The sequence below is a fragment of the Cariama cristata genome, unplaced genomic scaffold, assembly GCF_000690535.1.
Source record: "Cariama cristata isolate BGI_N322 unplaced genomic scaffold, ASM69053v1 scaffold11516, whole genome shotgun sequence".
Classification (NCBI taxonomy): domain Eukaryota; kingdom Metazoa; phylum Chordata; class Aves; order Cariamiformes; family Cariamidae; genus Cariama; species Cariama cristata.
In genome coordinates, this window is record NW_009622723.1 from 52,198 (window position 1) to 73,958 (window position 21,761).

General features: G+C 38.3%; 1 protein-coding gene across 1 annotated transcript; it reads right to left on the reverse strand.

The window, feature by feature from the left end:
• Nucleotides 1-757: 757 nt before the first annotated feature.
• Nucleotides 758-21,072, reverse strand: LOC104163439 (protein piccolo-like; the record flags this gene model as incomplete). The annotated part of the gene is made up of 4 exons (XM_009702449.1): nucleotides 758-2,164; nucleotides 13,936-15,190; nucleotides 19,082-19,199; nucleotides 20,818-21,072. Coding segments are annotated over 4 exons (3,035 nt in total), but the record flags the coding sequence as incomplete, so codon positions are not given.
• Between the last annotated feature and the right edge of the window lie 689 nt (nucleotides 21,073-21,761).

Here is a 21,761-nt window from a genome sequence, read left to right on the forward strand (position 1 = left end):
AGGAAGGAGGGTAAAAAACGTGGAATGTGAGGAAAGTGTTGAAAAGAAGTTGCTTAATTCTTTCAAACATAAGTTGGCTCTACTGGATCTGCCTTGCACAGTCATGGCAAAGGCACTTTCAAACTCACACTCCTCAATGAATGAAGTGACTTTGTGAACCTTACATTATTCACACCAAAAAATTACATATTTTACCACACAGGTATCACTCAAACTTCAACCTTCCTAATGAAAACAGCAGCATGTGCAAAGGCTCCAGAGCCAGAACAAGGTTAATGGAATAAATTTAGGGATATATTAAACAGGAGGGAAGGGGAATAACTAAGCATTAACATATTCCTTCATTCAATAATTGTCTGGATCAGGGGCATTGATTAAAGAAGCACACATGTTAATCTACAATACTGAAACATATGAAAAAGAACTTTATCCCATAATGGACATTATGTTTGCTGTATCATAGTAGCACCAATTTCAAAAGAGTTCATAACCATAACTAACTATCTGCTTAGGCCTCAAAAACCTAGCAACCAGCTAAACCAGACTTCCTTAATCTGCAGAAAATTCATCGAAAGTATTTTCTGACTACTGATCAAGTTTAATACAACACAGATATTTAATTTTAAAAGCCCTCAGATGATGAAACATTCAATTTTTTCTCGATAATTCGATAGCTAAAAATCAGCTAGACTCATCTCCACAGAACAGGGAGCCTGCAGGTAAGAACACAGGGTAAATACAGACTCCATCGCCTTACCTCAGCTATATGTGGCATTGGGTTAAATCCACAGAGATTGCACACAACTTTCTTGCACTCTGTACACGTATTAAAGTTGGGAGGATCCTTAGAACCAATATTTAGTCCAGTTTTACAGAGGGGACAAGACACTTCAGGCTGGCTAGCTTTCTCCGGTTCCGACAGCCCAGCAGATTTCTTAGCTTCAGCAGCCTGAGGCTTGCTATCTTTAGCCAAATCAGATTTCTTTTCTAAATCAGATCCTTTAGTTGTTAAAACACTATCTGCTTTTGATGGCTCTGATTTTTCGGTCATAAGAGGCTTGGCTTCTTTTTTTACAGGAACCGCTTTTGTAAGAGGCTGAGCCTGACCAGCCTCTTTGGGGGCTGCCTGAGAGGTCGGAGGCTGTGATGGAGGCTGGGGCTGCTTCGCTGCAGGACCAGGCGGAGGGGGGGCTGATGTCTGAGATGCTGGCTGACCTGCTGTGGAAATTAAATTTGAGGCCTGGCTGAAGATTGAAGCTCCAAATCCAAAGAGTTTCCCAGTAACTGTTTCCTGTGGTGTTGTAGGCTGAGGCTTAGGGGCATCAGTGATGCCTCCCAGATTAAGGCTGAAACGCCTTGATTGCTCGGGAGTTTTCTGAGGAGGCTGGGCTTGAGGCGCCAGCTGTGCTGGTGCTAGTTTGGGACCTGCCCCTGCCTGTGGGCCCTTGGGAGCTGGTTTGGTATCAGGCTTTGGGGCAGGTTTTGTTTGTAACTTCTTAGGATCATCTTTTGTTTGTGTTGGCTCAACAGGCTTTTGAGTCTTAGCATCTGGTCTAGCCCCAGGCTGAGATGCAAGCTTGGGATCTGACTTCTGTCGAGACACTTGTGGAAGAGGTTTGGAATCTGGTTTATCCCCAGATGGATATGTGTCCTGTGATGGCTTGGCAAGCTCTGGCTTTGGGGAATCTGCCACTTTCTGTTGAGTTGGTGTAGGTCTGGGACCTGCTGAATCCTGTTTTGGCCCTGGTGCCGCAGATGTAGGCACAGTGTCTGTTGTAGGCTTCTGTACAGCGGGTTGGCTTTGCTTATCTTCAGCCTGCGTTGGCTTGGCCTGATCAGACTTTGGAGTAACATCTATTTGCGGGGAGATCTCTGTAGGCTCAGCACAGGGTTGTTTCGATTTTACAGGGGGAGACCCAGGCAAGGATGGTTGCTTTTTCTGTGGCAGGGGTTTTTTCAATTCTGCTAGCTGCAAAGGATCAGGTTTTGAAGAAACATCTTTCTTTTGAACTGGTGGTGGCTGGGGAGATGGTTTAGACGTTGAAGGTGGAATGGGTGTCTTCTGTTTGGGTGGAGGTGGCTGTGGCCCAGGACCATGACCTGGTGCTAGGTCACCACCTAACGCTCTTTGCATCTGGCAGTTTAAACAGAGCCATTCCTTAATCTGCAGGAAAAAAAAAAAAAAGTAAAGGTATTATAATTAAGATAAGACAAAGTTAACAAAATGAACATAATAATAGGCTACTGTAGTGTATGGCTTGTTGCAATATTTCAGACTTCTGTGTAAAAAGGGAGGAATATTACTACTAATATTGTTTTGTGGTTAATATGCCCAACTGATTTTTTCATTCTCCACATTCCTGTGATTTGAGCTATCGCTGAGCTTATGCTTCTAATGACTTCACATTCAGTTTACACACAGCTGAGTACTGGAGGATAAAAATACAGTAGAATGAAAAAATGCATTGGAATTTCATGGGACTCAGCAGTGATTCAATAGCAATGATTTGCCAGAATAGAGAGTACAAAAGACAAATACTGCTAAAATAGTTTGACACACCAAGTCTGCTGACAGAAAACAATAATCAGAATTAAAACACAGTAAATGCATAATTACCTTTAAGCATACATCTATCAAGCTCTTCATACAACTTATGGTTTTGGTAACGGTTTAAATTACAGGGCACAACTATTGGCAGTATATGTGTACCCAATGAATTAGGTACAGAGGTGTGTTAATGGACAACATACATTACACAGGCTCACACTTTACTACCAATTTGATGGCAAGTCTTCATTTGCAATCAGTGAGGAGCTTTGCCTAAGCCCTGATGGTATTTTAAGAGCCATAATTAGGTTTCCCAAAACTCCTTTGTTATTAAAAGAAGCTCCCAGGCTAATTACTGTACGCTCGTATACAATGGGGACCTCTTCTCAACACAGAGGAGAAAGAATAAGGCAAATATTGTATTTACCCATGTTTCTCACCAATTTTAGTACCTCACAACTTTAAAACATTTTTTCTCCTTCTCAAGAAGTATTACATGCAAGGGAAACTGTATTTTGTAATAAGACAGAAAAACCCAATAATCCCCACCTTTGCTTTTGTAAAGCATCATAATCTGAGGAAGGATCAAACAGGCTAAAGCAACATGTAGTCAAGAAGCATTCCATGCTATTTTCCACATTTTACATTGCTAGGAGAAACATTATAGGCAGCAAAAATGCCATTCAATATGGCACAGAGTCCCATGGGCCTACACCCGCAAGTAGATACTTAAGCAGGTCATCTGTAGCTCTACTTCTATTCCTTAGTCTGTGTGAAACTCAGGGTACCAGCCATGGCATTTGCAGGCACCACTGCAACAGAGGGAAACTGCAATTAGGAGGACACTGAAGAGACTAAGATCTTTTCCCCTAAGGGTGAAGAGTCCTGGATTCTGTTTCTCATTCAGGTCTGAAATCTCTAACATACACCATGGGATTAATCTAGAGCTACTACATGCAAAGAAAGATTTCGTCTGCGTAGTATCAGAGCTCACTGGAAGGAAAGAACTCTGATCTCATGGACTGAGGCAACGAATTCATTATTTTGGTGTGCTCTGCCAGGCTTGTATTTTTCCAGCAGCAAAAATTAAAAGAACAATTAGACACAGTTCCCTAAAACACAGTTATTCCAATTATTCTGATAAACATGGTATATACACACTCTGGAATATGAGCTCGCAATTACTAACAGCTTCACAAAGAGATGCCCAATTTTGGCCCCAGCTGTAAGTTCACAGTAATCAAGTCACCATACATAATAATGCTGCTTTTATCTTTCATTTTCAGTGCAATTTTTTTTAGATTGTTTAAACAATTCTCCAATCTACTTGCAATCCATATAGTAAATGACTGTTAAAAAGTGAAACCAACTGAAACAAAACTGGAACACGTGTTTAAGCTCTGCTTTGAATTATTAAAGGAATTAAGTTCACAACTGCACAGAGGACCTGACCAAAGATTACACATAGCATAACTCCCATTTTGTTTGATTGGTGATCAGTTCCCCTACAAGTCCCCTGTACAAGGGACAATTACTTGCTATAAATAAATCTTATTATGACACTTGATTTTATATATTAGTAATCTACTTTAATTAGATACCTATTTATACCATTTCTGGATGAATTCTTAAGTTTAAGTTTAATCAAAGACCAGACTTAAGCTGCATATTCTGAACATCCACCTCAGCTGTCTGGCTTTGGCAAAGATTTCTTATATTAGAGAGGTGAGCTGTCCTCTACGGTGGAGGAAGATAGGATCCTGTGAGGAGCTTTTTAATGGGCCTAAGTGAGGAATGTCTTTTCCCACTAACCACAGAACTTTTACAGAGATTTGGACAAGGCACTTTTCATAGTGATTCACTGCTCCTGCTTCTTTTTGACACCTCCATTTGCCGCTTTCATTTTAAAAAAAAAAAAAAAAAAAGGCACTGTACTCTAAAGTAAGATGACCAGATGACACCATGGCAGTAACATGTGCCTACCTGCTCTCACTCACCTTCCAGGAAATTGAATTTTAAGTCACTATGACACCTTTAAGGCCCCAAATGAAGTAGCTGTAGGGTTGGGTGGGGCTACAGAATAAGTAGTCTGAATAATTCTTATGTTTAAGGTATCCAGATTCCAACTGCATTTATAAGCATTTAGGCTTGTCTTCAACATGCAGCTAGTCCAGTCTGACTCTACTACCTAACTGGACTCCAAACAAAAGTTAATTCTGTACTACAGTTTCCAACACAATCTTGTGCAGAAGACAAAATCTTAACTCTCAACTGTTATTTTTCCCTTACCTTAAAAAAATAAAATACATTCATACACACACATGCACTCTCAGTATTAAACTGAAGCCTTTAAAACTGAAAATTATTTTGCTGCTCTTACAGTTGAAGTCCAAAATGGAAAGTGTTAGAAGTTTTACTTCACTGTATTATTTTTTAAATCTTTCTGATTTAGACATAAAATTCCTCCCATGCATTTTAGTGGGACGAATTAAGTACCAAAACCATCAGGTCATTATAGCTTACATATACCATCTCAAAACAAATACAAAACTGCACAAACTGTAATTCTGTGATTGGAACTGCAAGAGTTCAAAATGAAGTGCATTACATGATGCAGTTTTGTATCACACACTGGCCTGTTCCTTCTACTGCAGTTACAGAGATTTTCCATAAACTTTAACAGGAGCAGGCTTCTGTTAAATACAGATGCTCTTACACTTTATTACAGATGAAGTAAAACTTACTGGTGCTGTAGATACCTAAAATACTGATGTTTGTCTATCCTCAAAGGTCTTCCTGGAAAGCAGTTTTGTGATTTTCTAGTTTCTTTCTCCATATTTCTCATATCTCTACCTAGAATTAAAAGGCTAAAGTTCCCAGGGCAACACATGAGCTTTTGCAGTTCCTGTCTACTTGTAAAGGAGATTATTCTTTGATGCTGAGGATCCCAGCTGTCTGTTTTTACACTGGTAGACAGGGGTGGGGGCTAGGCCTTATTTCTAGAAGAAATCCATAGGCGATTTTCTTCATCCTGAGACCCATACTGCTAAGTTCCATGACTAGGACTGTAAATTTGACAGATTTCATGCAGCTTTTTTGTTCAGATTTCAACTACTGAACACAAAAAGTACTATCTTGCTTTCTAACTCACTGTCACAGAAAGTCTATGCCCTCATAACAACAAATATATAAATATATAAAAAATAAAATATATTTTATGTATTCATCAACCATAACATCTTAAAAAAGCTTCATAAAGACTCTACTAGTTGGGAGCACCAAATGAATTTATTTACAGTGTTTTGGTAATAACATCTATGGAAAATTACATTGAAGAAAATTATAGCACTATGTTCCACAGCTCACCTTTCTTTATGCATTCAAAATGTAACAGTTGATTCCAATAACAAATGTGAGCTACACTTCAGTTCTCCTTATCTCAAACAAAGCCAACATAACTGAAGGCAATCCAGAGCCTATTCCTTTCTGCAAAAGTGTTCAGATTTGTTCTAACTACACAAACCCATCAAATGCAATAGGAAAACTGTCAGAGAGTGAGTGCATCGACTGGCATACTCAATTTCTATTCCTGTAGATGACGTAGGGGAGGAACAGAATCCAGCTTGATTCTAAGATTCCAGCCGTACGTGAGAAAGAAATTTTGACTTGGAGACTGAACACATTTCATGTAAAAATTACTGGTACACAATAGGAATGCAGCTCTCGGAAGCCATTTTAACAGTCCTTTTGCAGAACAGAGAGGCATTCTAAGGCCATGGGTTTCATTCTCATTTAGACCAGCCATTTGGTGCTATAAAGGAACTTTAAGATATGCATAAAATATTAACATCCCTTTACATCACCACAGAAACGTACAGACTTATAGAGCCTTCATATTGCAACAGATATGTAAGTGGACTTTGCTGACATTGCTCAGCACTGCCCAAAGCTTTATCAACAAAATCAGTTTCTAATCTGAAAAGACATCAGTTTTTTGGTTCCTGACAATTTCAGAAAGGAGTGAGGAATCCAGATTTGGCTCTTCGCAGACAGTTCTGCCAAAATGAGAGAAACATGAACAATAAAGCACTTGAGCCCATGATTTTACGCAACTTCATGTAGGGTGGTAGAATACTGTAAGAGACAAGAAACTAGAACAGAAAATCCTGTTACGAACAAAAAAGAGCAACTATCACAGGACAAACTGAATTAGCATGTTGACATACAACTGAAAAGGTCTTCTAAACAAGCCTGGGCAACACTACAGACAAAGTTTTCCTTCTATACCATCCTTCCATGAATAACATCTCAGCTATTTGAAGTAATTACACTGAAACAAATGTTTAATTACTGTACGCAGTATGCCACTGATCCTCATTTGAGGCAAATAGATCTTCACTACAAAATAAATATTTACATTCCTTTCAGATATCAGATGTGAAAGGCAACGAGGGAGTTTATCAGGGAACACTGACTCAAGATGCTCACAAAAACAACGCTAGGTTCTAGTCAGCAGCGTGGGCCCCAGGTATCCATTCCACAAACCACAGCAATGGTTACAAGCACTGTAGCTTGGTGCTAAATCAACATTTGAGCAAACTTTTTAAATAGTTGTTTTAAAAGACTATTTTAAAATGTTACTTAGCTATTTTAAAACTACTACAAAACTTTATTGGATTAACTGTGTTACACAGTTATCACAATCTCAAAACATACTCCACTACTCTGCTGAAACTACAAATACAAAAAGCTATAGTTTACATATGAATGATCAGTGTTTGGGGAACTATTATTTTAGAGCTCATATAATTAGAATCATAAAGCAAAATAGTGAACATAATCGTTCTACTTTTTTTTTTGCAAGCCAGTATTTCAGAATATCTAAAAGTTAGTTTTTAGAGTCAAGCACGTGTTTAAGCTGCCTCATGCACAGGACAGGGAAAAAGACATTTAAACATAGCTCAGTGCACTGCATCATGCATCACTGCAACAAACACTAATTGCTTTCATTAACTGCATCGAGATTTAATACACCAGAAACACAGGAATTATTAACAAAAAAATATAACTGCAAATCAGGAGAGCAGCAAAGAAAGGTTAACAAAGTTCATCTGTGCTGCACAGAGTGCATTCGAGTGAATATCACTGGGATTTGAGAACGGATTATGCTGTCTGGTCCGAGCAGGGCCAGGCCGTGCTTCCTGCCCAGTGATTACCCAGCAAACAGCATCTCCACATCACATGGCCTAACATAGTAGTAAATTACAGTTGCTGAGCAACAGCAACACTGGCGCAGATGGCTCACTGCGGTTGACATCTTTAGCTATGCAGATTAATTTATTATTTACTTGTGTTAAAAACTGGACAGGACAGTTTTTTGGGCTGATAAGAAAACACTCCAACATATTGTAGAATACTGCTCAACTAAAATATTGAGAAACTATTTGCCATGTATAGGTGTTTGCTTCTTTCTACGTTCTGCCCCTTCTGTAACAAAAAAAGAAAAAAAAATCCACAGGACATCAATACTATTAAGACATCTAATTCTAAATTTAAAGCACCAATGTAGACACATAGTCTTCCTCTGGGAAAGAAACAGTGTGAGATGTGTTTAAGAATATTCCACAGAGAGAAACAATATTTTGAACTTCCATAACCCTTCTATTTGAGGATCTTTACAATTTTCCCAATTGCCTATGTGGCATTCTAGCTAGGGACAGAACTTAAAGGAACTACACTAACTTTATTCACAATTTTTGTGATGAAATGATCCCCATTTCCATATAAATTGCAGTGTTAGTAACACTGGAACACCCAAGTACTCTTTGGACCAAAATAAATATTTCACACAGAAATATTTCAAACTTTGATCATTTTTAAAAGACAGCTAAACAAGGTTTGTTTGAATCTGCTCTCTGATCAGTTTGAACCCAGACTAAACTCCATGCTCTTTTACAGAACACCTCTAGCTTTACTTCGGCACAGTTAAGAGCTAATATCTAATTTAATACTTTGAGAAAGTTAAAAAAAAGCTTTGGGCTTTGTTGTTTTTTGGTTTTTTGGGGTTTTTTAACTCATTTCTTTACAGCTTATGACTATTACAGCTGATGATCAGATTCAAGTCCTTTATTTTTTTCTACTTTATTTTGCACTACTTATATAAACCTAAATATCCCCCCAAGCCTGTTTACATAGGGTGTACAGTTTCAAAGCAATTTTTCCTGGTATTAAAAAGCTTAGACTTTGTGATATGTCACTATCCACAGTGATGGCAGTTTTATTTTTATTTATATATAATTTCCACTCCATTTTGCATTCTGGTTCTTATGCACTACTACAACACAGCAGGGTCTAGACTGTAAACCACAGGGAATATTTCAATTCAATCAATAGCTTCCTTTACTGTCACGTAATCAACAAAGATTTAATAAAGTCATTCCTATTCATTTTATTGTAAGTATAAGCAAAACTTATCTGGATTCACCACAAGAATTATAGTCATCTTCCTTACTTGAATAGTATTTTAAATTATTATATATTCCTTTCCCTGTACAAGGTAATAATAATGATAATAACTGAAGAAAATTAATGCATTTCTGACTGTTTAAATTCTCTACAGTTACTGAAAATAATTCATGCCCAAGTATTTGCTACTGTTTAGGATACTTGGAGATGCAGGACACTAATAAAAACAAATACAAATACCAAAAATCATTTTGAAGATTTGAACCAAATCATGATACTCTTAAATCACTAAAGGTTGTGATAAGAGTGTACATAAAAATGGAAGCAGAAAGAGCGAGCAGAAAATTAAAAAATCAAGGCTGTAGTATGTAGAGCAACCAATATAGAAAATTCCTAGCTCTACCAAAAGAAGAAGAAGAAAACAAAACCAGACACCCCTGAAAAGAAATTCCAACAGCAACAAAAAATAACCCAAGAACATATTTTCAGACGGAGTTAAAAAAATTTTCCTGTCGAATTGAAAAATAAAGATGCAAATCCAATAAAAAGTTCTACTCGATCTGAAATTACACACTCCACTTAGGAAGACTCAACCTTTTCTGTTTTCCCTCCTCTTTTTTCCATTAGGATTAAGTCAACTTTGATACAGATGACATGTTGTTTCAAAAACAGTCAGAATCAATAAAATGTTTTTTAGAATCACTTTGCCTCCATCCAGAAGAGCTTTTGTCAAGTAAACAAATCCTACATCAATATACACAGCTTCATATTATCTGAATGTGCAATTTTCAGCAAGTGTCCAAGTAAAAAATTATACCTGACTCCAAGACTAATTTTAAATGGTCTCTCAAAAGTATGCTGAAACAGTGGATGAAATGCATGAAAAGCCAAGTTTCCAATATTAACAGCTCTAACATTCCACATGATGGTCAACTTTACAGATGCCTATCATAAAGAATGTAATGATATATTATTACATTTTAAACCCTTGCGCAGTCTGTGTTGTATATATCTTCCAATAGCTAGCTCACAGGGGATTAAAATTTACTCCAGCTATCGAGCATATGCATGATCATTTAGATTTAACTATCGTAGTGAATGCTTTTTGCCTAGCTCTATCAAAAACTATACTAAGTGGTTAATGGTTGGACTTGATGATCTTTGAGGTCTCTTCCAACCATAATGATTCTATGATTACATAACAAAAGGGATAGTCCCTCAGATGTCTTTGCTCATTTTCAGAAAGCCTACTCTTATTCAAATGTTCTAGAGGGCTGAATCTGGTTTTGGGAAGTGCTGGTTTCTGTTAATAGCTCATAGGAGTGGTTTTGGCAAAATAAATTTTTGAAAAAATGAGAAAAATAAATCACCATGTAATAAAATAAATATACACCTGCTACGAGGTTCTGATGTATATGAAATGAAAATGGACTAGAGTACCAATCATCAAACCTGTGTCTATAATCTTTTCCTTTATGCAACTGTTGCTAGGCAGTCATGTGCCATGGTAATGAGTGGAGTGTGAATACCTAGACAGATTAGAGAGACATATGTTACTGAACATGTTATGTATGGTGAGTTTTCTCTCTTGACTGCTGTACAAAGCCAAGATACCAACTATCCCTTTTCCTCAAGGGGACCGCAATGTCAGATGGTTCAGAGAAATAGTTCAAGGGGTCTGACCTTGTGGCAATACAGGTATCACTTTCTGCTTTTAATTACATAGTTCTCTCTAGTGAGTTACAACAGACAGAGTGCATGTACTACTGCATTTAAAATAGAGGTTTAAATGGAAAGAATTAATAAAAATTTTAAAAATCATCACTTTTTATAATAGTTTTACACTGCATGCAATCTACTTCCTGAGCCAGTTGGTAAAGTCTGCTATATTCTTTTCAGAATCAGTTAGAAATAGAGAATATAGAAGTTTAGAAAAACCTATAATGGAAAAGTAATTCACTCTGTTAGTTATGAAGACTGAAGTATCCTGTAAGAAACTTGTAAGAAGAATTCTTAAGAAGGTAGATGAAGCAGCTGTACAGGGGAAAATGTTAGAGAACAAAAGTAATATAAATTCTTTTCTAAGTAAATGACTTTCACTCTCCCCCTATCCAATTTGATGCTTTCCAATCAGTAAGCAAAGCAAAATTATTGCTTTCCAATCGGTAATGTGTTTTAACATAAGCAATAAAAAACAGTTGCTATAAAGGGCATGGGAGAGGCACAACGCAGGATTACAGAATCATGAAACCTGGCAAAAAGAACAGTGAGGAAAAGTCAAAGTATAACAAAAAGAGGTGAAGATATAATCAGCAAGAGCACGGGCAGGACACAAAGACTTTTGGTCAATAACACTTTAGGACAACTTAAAGTAAGAGAAGCCAAAATAAAAAAACTTGCACCATAATCAAGAAAACTGACAACTAGGACACAAACCATTGTTTTCATGCTAGACTGGAAGAAACATGTAAACTATTGTAAAGGAAGAATCAGAAACTTTTGTTAATAATCTAAATATTGAAAGGAAAAAGAAACTAGAAGGAAAGTTTGACAATAATTCAAGTGGGAACCTTTTGAAGCTGAAATAAGTCAAAATGTTGTATGTGCCAAAGCAGGTTCTACTACTTTGCTCCAACTGTTCAGTAATAAAGTCAGATGTGATTTTTGTTGCACTTCACTGCAGACTGGAGCAGGACACCCACAATGAAGTTTCAGCAAGACAGCTGGTGGTACAAAGCTGAGCAAATGAGAAAAGTCTGAGTGGGAGTCAGGAGACTGGAACTAATAGCTGAATAAATTAGATGTCCAATACCTTCATTTACTGAAATGATTTCATCATGAAATAAATCCATATCCTGTGTTTATTTCTATGTGCAATATGAAATTCAAATCTCCTTTTACATATGTATGCAATCAGTCTTAAATGCAGCTGTATTTATTGTCTTAAAGTCCTGAATTTCACATTTATATAGAGTACCCTTTCAAAAACTAGTAGTTATTCATGGAATTGCCAAATACTTTTGAGATTTTCTTACATAAACTCTCTCTCTCAACATCCATTTCATTTGAACACATCAAAGGTTCTGACCATTTCCATGGGAAATCTGAAGTTTTTAAAGGAAGACAACCTTGGAGCTCCAAGAGACTCCAGGAGCACACTATGAAAATAAGCAACTCAGTACCCACAAATAACTGTAAGAAATTTTGGTTTAAAAATATTCTGTCAGAACTTGAAGGTAAAGTTTTCTTACAAAAGTTCCTCTTCAACTTTAACATCAATGCATCACATTTCTTCTCCATTTTACATAAATATATCCTTTTTTACATTAAACTGTCCAGAATGACATGCTTTATGACCTTTCCTCATATAGGGCCAGATAATATAAACTTTAAGCACCTGGGTAGTTGCAGATGCTCTGAAATTTCTGCACACGGCTTCAAGTCACTCCTTTTCCAGTCCAAGCATGAACACCAACTATCTCAATCCTGAATTTCCCCAAACTCAATCAAGACAATACACTCCTAAAAGACGCAAAGTGCTACCAATGGTTACGGCAATTAGTCTTCCAGGTTTAAATTTGCAATTTTAACAGCAAATCAATAAATAATATACTTGCTGGATGCAAAAAGCCTGCTGTTTGTTACCAGGTACCCACTAATAAACACGCGCACTGGAAAGAAACCTAACTGCTAGCAATGTTCTTAAATCATTGTGGTACTGAGCAAACAGGTTGCCCCAAGAGGTTGTTAAGTCTCCCTCCTTGGAGATATTCAAACCTGGCTATTAGCAACCTGCTTTAGGTGACCCTGCTTCGAGCAGAGGGTTGGATTACATGATCTCCAGAGGACTCTTCCAGCCCCAGCGATACTTTGATTCAATTTTAAACATATGGATATTATTTGTCAGGTTAAAAACAGAGTAGCAGTCCGTACTTCTTCCTATCAGCATCTCTAATCAGCTAAAGTAATATAAAAATAAGACAAAAATAAGCTTCCCAAATCCCCCTTCTGGATATTTCTCACTAGTTAATCTTCAGTGCCAGGTCTGCTATGTTTGAATTTCTATAAATTGATAAAAGTGCTGGTACTGAAAACAAACCCAAACTACATTTCAAATTTAAAATTAGCATATCAAGATGTATGAGAAGCTGTTCAAGAGATCAGCACATCAGACATTCATATGAAGCTTTATTCCCATGCAGAGCAAGTAAAGGATATGTATAAGCACATAAATCAAGCTACCACAAACATCAGGTTAAAATAAGCTCATCTGAAGTCCTAATATCACTTTCTATGCCATTTCTACATTATACAATTACAGCAAGAATGGTGATCAAGGTTAGAAATAGTCTACAGAGATCTCTTTCTCAGCATCCCACAAGAACAAAATAACCCGAGTATCACCAAGTCAAAACTCATGACTCAGCCTTTCAGCTAATGAACACTGACACAGTTACAAAGCAAATCCACCTCACATCCTTTTCCAAAACACACACTGGGCCTCCAAAGAGCCATTTTCTTTTTTTTTTTTTGCTTAGTTATTTCTTATAGCAGCAAAATTTATTTATTTATAAACATATTAGCACATGACTATTGTGGTCTGATTATAAATATAGCCAGCGAGTGCTTAAAATCAAGCAAAATAGCAAAAAAAGTCATATTGGGGTTCCTTCTTTTATACAAGGAAACGAGAACACCCTTCTAAACACTGTACAAACAGAGAACCATTACTTCTTTTTCCCCCAATTTCACCTCCTTTCACTCGTAAGCAGTTTTTCCATATAGCATGATTTTTTTCACTGAACTGATTAAGGCCTTAAGTGATCATGATGATACATTGTAACACATCTGATGTTTCAGCATAACGAAAGTAAACTTAATTTTGTGCTCTGCTAGTGAACTTCAGGTTAAAACCTACTCACCTCTGTTATATGAGGATTAGGATTGAATCCACAGAGGCTGCAGACTACAGTATGACACTGTGTGCACGTGTTGTAATTGGCCTTTTCTGGAGCATGCAGCAGCAGTTCGGTGGTTGTGCAAAGAGGACAGAAGGTTTTCTTTGGGGCAGACTCAGTGGGTTGGGTTGCACCAGCTTGCTTTTGCTGCGAGGGTTTTTCAGGCCCTGGCTGCTGGCCTGGTGGTTTTGTAAGTCCTGGTTGTTGTGCCAGGGGCTTTGTGGCCCCCACAGTCTGAGAAGATGGTTTTGCAGGCCCTACCTGTGGTGGCACTTGTTTTACAAGCCCTGTTTGCTGCGGAGGTGGCTTCCCAGGTCCAGGCTGCAATGGTTGTTTTGCAGCTCCTGTTTGCTGAGCAGATGGCTTTTCAGGTCCAGGTTGCTGAGAAGGCTGTTTTGGAGGCCCTGCTTGCTGGGAAGATGGCTTTACAGGACCTCCTTGACGTGCCGGCTGTTGAGATGGTTGTTTTACGGGTCCTGGCTGCTGCGATGATGGTTTTGTAGGAGGTGGTGCTTGGGATGACGTTCTAGCATTGTCTGGTTGCTGTGGTGACGGTTTCGTTGGGCCTGATGAAGGTTTTGCAGAAGTTTGTTGTTGAACAGGCTTCGTTGGTTCTGACTGTTGAGGCTGAGCTTTTTGTGGTCCTCTTGGCTGGGGGGGTTGTTTCGCTTGTTCCAGCTTAGAGTCTGCTGGGTGACCAGGGCTTGGTTTCTGAACTTGCTTTGGTTCCCCAGGCTGCTGCTGCTGAGGCACTGGTTTGGAAGACTCAGTCTGCTGGGGGGTAGGTCGAACAGGTCCTTGTTGTTGAACAGCTGGCTTTGGAGACTGTTGCTGAGCTGGATGTTTTGCAAGGCCCCGGTGCTCCTCAGGCTTCCCTTGCTCTTTTTGGGTGACTTTTTGTTTCCTACTGGCTTCTTCATGGGCTGCATCTGAATCTGATATCAAATCAAAAGGATTGAATTTGTTCACAACTGAAGTGACTGCACTCAGTGGATTGGCTTCTGAGAGAAAACTGGGCATCATACTTGGCTTCTGATCTTCTTTAAAATCAGTCCTGGACTTTGATTCTCTTAGACTAATAGAAGAAGGGCTCCGTCCAGGTGCCCGTTGTTCTGTCTTCAGCACATCTACCGTTCTGCTTTTACTTAAACTTGGTGGTCCCGGATCTGGAGGCTTACCTGGTTGCCTGGGATGGTGGCTCGTATCAAGCTCAGGATGTCTGTAGACAGAAAATGTAATAAAATTAAAATAATGCAGAATACTAGAAAAAAATGAGATAAAATAAGATGTATCTGTGACCCTGGAAGTGCTCTGGTAACACTATGAAGTTTCTCAGTGCCTAAGTGTTTGCAAGACCAAGGCTTATAACATAAGGTGCATGTAAAAAGTATTTAAATAAAAATTATTGTTCTATAAAGGTTTATACAAGTATTCAGTCATAGACTGACTCATTATTTAGAAAATAATCTAATACAACAACAACGTTTAACCAGATAATTTCCTCTTCAGAAATCTGAAGAACTCAAAGCTACAACTTCCTGTTTTACCTAAATCCAAATGACTAAGATTTGGATTGACAAACCTCCACTCTATCCCTTGGGATACAAACACAGGGAGACAGAGAAAACCAGAAGAAACAGAGGTGTCAGAAAATTAGCAGATCAAAGCACAGCTGTACAAGGAAAAAAAAGCACAATACAAAATGCTTATGTACTGATGTTTTGGCTACCTGTACAAAATTTAATATATTTACAATTCAGTATGCAGCAAGGAGTTAAACTCCTAAAGTCCAGGTATGTTAAGGAGTATATGCTTCTTTTTAAAGTACTTATTTTGGCACCCATCCACTCACAAATCAGAAGAATTTTCAATAAGATAAACAGATGCCAGTTCACAGAATTAGTCCTGAAGCTTTTTTTTTTCTTTTTAAATAGAACTACTATAGAGCTTGCTCTCAGCATGTCATGGTTTAACCCAGCAGGCAGCTAAACACCACACAGTCGCTCACTCAGGCCCCTCTCCCAGTGGAATGGGGGAGAGAACTGGGGAAAAAAAAAAAAAAAAAAAAGTAAAATTCATGGGTTGAGATAAAGACAGTTTATAGGACAGAAGAGGAAGGAACAATAATAATAATAATTATGATAAAAGAATTAGTATATACAAAACAAGTGACGCACAATGCAATTGCTCATCACCTGCCAACCAATGCTCAGCCAGCTCTTGAGCAGCGGCCCCCAGTCAGCTTTCCCCCTAGTTTATATACTGAGCATGATGTCATATGGTCTGGAATATCCCTTTGGCCAGTTTGGGTTAGCTGTTCCAGCTGTGTCCCCTTCCAACTTCTTGTGCCCCCCAGCCTCCTCACTGGTGGGGTGGTGTGAAAAGTTGAAAAGGCCTTGACTTAGTGTTAGCACTGCTCAGCCACAACTAAAACATCCCTGTGTTATCAACATTATTCTCATCCTAAATCCAAAACATAGCACTGTACCAGCTACTAGGAAGAAAATTAACTCTATCCCAGCTGAAACCAGGACACAGCATCATCCCGACAATTCACATTGCACAGCAATAAATAGAAAATCTCTCATTACATAGGGATTTTTCCCAATTCTCTAACAATAATATTTTACTGTGTTTTCATATAGGAAAAAATAAAACTAAGAATGTAGGAACCAAAATTAAGATCATGTTTTCATATGCAGCATAGCATTCTACTTGTTGCTATACTCGGCTGCAGCTGGAAGAAATAATATTGCATTCATTGCTATTGCTAAAGGATGTAGTAAAGTATTCTATTCAGTGCTATCACCGTGCCTTTGCCGGAAGATACAGTGTTCTCTTCAGTGCGACAGCAGTGTTGCAAATGTAAAATTTTCAGTTTTACTTTGAGAGATCCAGTTAACTGTGATTTTGTTTTTCCAGACATGACATTTCTTCTTGGGCATTCATGAGCAAAGTAAACAATCATTCATTACATTCAACTGTATTCCTTAACTAAAAACTAATAAATAAAAAATTGCACAACTCCGTTTAAGGTTTTTATCAGAAGTCTGTAGAATTATATATAGTAGACATATTCAAAAATACATTTTACACAAATGTTATCATGGGTTTACTATTATTTCTGATTACTATTTAGAGTTTTCATTACATACCTAGCAATGGCAATATAAAAGGACAAAGCTAAGTGGTAGCTATTTCTGTGCTCATAATTCTCACAATCTTGTATCTGATTTTTTTTTTTTTAAGTTAAAAATTTCCATGTGAAATGCTTGTTAAGGACAAACTATTTCCAGCCTTCTGTAACTCTAATTATCCTTCCCCATTCTTGTAAAATTGTCCGTCATAATACTAGGAAGTTTACAACCTTAATGTGCAACACAATGAAGTGAGTAGGTGTGTTTCCATTGGCGTCAGTGAACATTGACTAACTCATTATTCATAAAGAGGATAATTCAGAAAAGACCAACGATGATCTAATTCCTTCAAATATTTGGCATTTTTGCTTCATAAGCGAACAATTTTATACTCTCATTAGCAACTAGTTAGGTCTACCTCCAGTTCTGTTTCTTGTTATTTAGATAAGCACTGTAGGTTTATTCTGAGGAGGTACTGCTTACTAAGTGAAATAATTTCAACTGGTCTGTTAGTGGCAGTCTGGTAGACTTCCAGCACTCATGTTTGCAAGTGTTCAAAATGTTGGAAGGCTTCATTCAACAACGCGAAGAGTGACAAGGGAAGATAGTAAAAGGATGAATGATACTATTAAAACTCAGGTCAGGAAACAGGACACCACACTCAAACCCCACAGTGTGAAGGTGGAAGGAAAAAAAAAACAAACCCCAAACCAACCTGAAACCATTTTTAGAAATTGAACTTGGACATTAACAACAATAATCCTTACTGGAACAGCGTTCTCCTCCAGCTTTCATTTTTATCAAAATAATGTGCTCCATAAATTTTTACCTGATCAGATGTCAATACTTGAAATTAAAACCCATGAATCTACAAAATAAACCCAGGTGATTCTGCAAGGCTGCTGGTGTCTTCTGAAGACCAGATTTATCTTGCCTTTATATATAACTATGTTTCTAAGCAATGGAGACAGAGCACGGTTAACTACTGGAAGAAAAAGCCTTGAAGAGACAAGCTTCTTGAGAAATGTTACCTCTCTCAAAGCCAGGACTCGCTCCATTTAGTTTAAGGTAGCTGGAAGTTGAAGCCTTCTTCTCTAGAACTATTTTACAACCAGCTACAGACTGACATTGAACAATTTCAATTAATTTGGAGAATCAGAAATCCTTAAAAAAGAAAAATCTCATCTTTATTTAACAAGAATTTTCTTATTTTGAAACCTTTCAAGTCATGAAAAACCCACCATTGTTTTAAAGTCTTCAGTCCAGACTCAACAAGCAGTATCATTTAGTCCTCCCTCAATTAGTTCTTTTCTTTGTGCTGCTATGTTTCTCCTCACTTTGGCCTTGATTCACAAAGTTCATCTTTATGCATTTACATGAATATTACAGCCAAACCAAAGCTTACTTTGGAGTCAAGAGGAGATTTAATAAAAAGACTATTGCTCTAGTTCTTGAATGCCATAACTATATCAACCTATTTATAAAAGCATGTCCTTTTCCCATTCATCAGTATAAATAGTTTTAAAGAGAAGCGCAGTAACTACACAACTCCAAGATAGTTAGATCTTTTCGTATCTATAGACAAGATATGTATAAACTTATGCACACCCCTAGTGGCTAACTTTTTTTTTTAAGTCAATAGAGTGACGGTATTACAAAAATACATATTTCTTCTGGAAAATACACCATAAACATACTTTAGAAGTGTCACACTCAGTAAGACTTCCTAGTATTTCCTTTCAAAATGCAGCAAATTTTTTTCTATCAATGTCTATTATGAACAAGTTAATGAACTGGGGAAGCAAAACAAAAAAAACAAACCACCCAAAAAACTCCCAGCTGCATTAGATGGTTCATATAGTTAGTTTGGTCATCTAATCCTTTCAGATGATGTGGAACAATTCCTCAGCAAGTGGACACTGACACAGTTACAGAGGCACTCAATGATGCTAGAATAACTGGAACTTGCTTACAGATCGACTGTATATGTTTCAGCTAAACTTCCTAACCACGAGTTTTCTGAAGACAAGTAATTGAAATAGGATAGAATGATTGCCATAGGTGCTAAGCATCCCAAGCTCTGATTGGAACCTAGAGAATAAAATGTTCAAAGAAAAAAAATAAATTAAAAAGATACATTTGATTTAGGCCATTCACATTAGGTGCTCTAGTTCTAAGTGCTTATATTAAAATACATAATAAATATGAATTACATTTAATTAGCTATTGCATTTTTGAAGACTTAAAAGCTCAAAGCCTGTAGAAGTCCTAGAAGCTACAGTACGCATTTAATGGCAGTAAAGGTGCAACTATGTTTCCTGGTACATACATTACTTACTATTAAAAAGTCTGCAGTTGCAAAAATTGGTACTTCAGGATACCATCAATCATAACGAATTTGTACACTTTAAGACGTGGGGTACTTTAGGAGGGGAATGAAAGCATTTAGAATAGGAAATAATTAGTAGTCTCTCAGGTAAGACTGGATAACAGTTAATGTTATAATGGAAATCACAGAGGAAAAATCCAGTTAACAACATGAAAAAAACTAACTATGCAATAAGGACACTGTCATAATGCAAGGCTATATAAACTGGAAGCCAGAATTCCTCTTTTGATCACTGTTTCACTTACTTAACATTTGGACTGGCATCACCACTCTAGAAAAGAGAGCTGTTTGGAACAAGAGTTGTAGAGCATCAGTTAAGAGTTATTTTCCACATCTGATTTCTTTGGCCACACCAACTAAAACAAAAGTTTGAAGCTAAGGAATATGAGCCTCAGCAGGCTAATTCTTTACTTAAGTTGAAGTCTGGAAGAGGCTGATCCTTAGTCCTTAGAAGAGTCTTACTCCAAGGGTTTGGATCAGGTCCTTAATAATTATTCCCACCATTCTTGGTAGATCTCAATAGCAAAGGGAGGTGTGCAAGAGGAGCAAGTAAAGCCAGAAAACAAGAGCAGAGACAAGTAGTAATCTCATTACAGTGTGACAGGCACAAAGATGCTATGATGGGAACTGCTACAAGCCCACAAGAGAAGCTAGTTGATAGGTTATTGCATTGAATGTTAAAATGTCAACTTTGACTAAAAGTTAAAAGGCTGTAATTCACAAACATAGAATGCCTTTACTTTAAATGGAGAGTGAAAGTATGGCACGCTAACAAGATCAAAGTAGTTTCTGATATCATAAATATGTTTGTAGGAAAGCAGCCATTTATAAATGCAGAAATATTCACACTGCAATGAGTTTAGCCTATTCCAAAATCTTCCAAGATTTATATTACTTTTTACTGGAACATTAGCATGAAACAATAAACTTTTAAAGTCTTTGTGTCTTCGCTCATAGACTGTTACACAAAAGGGAATTTTGAGCTTAGTTTCACAGAACTAACCGAAATGATTTTTTTTTTTCCATTAACATCTATAGAAGCTGGGTAGAGCCCTGAACCGAATGGAAAACAGTATTTTACGCACAGTGTTAATACCTGTTTAATAACCATGCAAGACATAAAATAGGAAGATTTGATTTCCAGTTTTAAAAAATGGAGACCGTCATCTCAGCCATAATCCCAATGACTTCAGTAGTTTGCCCAAGGATGAATTTGGTCCCACCCTCCTTGCTTCTCTTCTTCTAGAATTCACTTATATAAACCTGATATTATATAAACTCAGTATGCGTTTATCTAGGGTGAGGTCAATACACAAGAACCGTGTCGAACAGTCAGTCGAGGAGGCTCCTTTCGGCGCCCTCCTTCAAGACAAACAACACACCCAGCCCCGCAGACGGAGAGCAGCGGAGACGCCGGCCCCGGGTGAGGGGCAGGGGAATCCGGCGGGTTCAGGACCGCGGACACGGGAAGCGGCGGGCACCGAGCGGGGAAGGCCGACACCGGCACCGCGGAGAGATCCGGGCCCCGGGCCAGGGCGGGGGAACGGGCTTGTTGCACATCGGGCAGTGAATTTACTAAGGGGCAGGGAAAGAAAGCAGAAGGAAATTACCCTAGCCTTCGCAGCGCAGATGCACAACAAGGTAAAGCCATCACTATCCAGAATACTGAATCCCGTGGCAATCAATTTAATCTATTATTTTGCCTCTCTTCCCCCTTTCAACAAGAAAGGAAAAGAAAAAATCGAGAAGAAAAATAAGAGGGAAAAAATAGACTGAAATAGACCTCCTCGATCCATGACTATTTAATGAAGCCAAATGATAGCTGTAGAGGTTAAGAACTGGCAGAGTAATAGCTAGCAAATACATTATGCCTAAAAGCTTTGAAACATTCAACAAGAATGTCTTTCTCTAGGAAGAGAAGCTTACAGAACCCAGCAGCCCTGAGGAGAGCTCCCCTAGCTACTGCCTGGGCTGTGGGGCATCCCAGCCCCGTGAAGCACACACACACAGAAAAACGAAACGCTGTCTGCAAATCTCTCCCCTCGCTAGACACAGCAACTACCCGTGCTCCGGAGCGGTGCGAAGGGAGGGAAGGGGAGAGGGCGCAGCCCACTGGAACCGAGGACCGTCGTTAGTATTAGAAACCACCGGAGCGGGGAAAGCCGGGGAGTGCAGGCTCCGCTGTGGTGCCCGCACTCGTGCAGCCGCCCCCTTCCCTCCCTCAGCCAGCAAAACGCAACGCCTGCTCCCGATGCAGCGGGCCC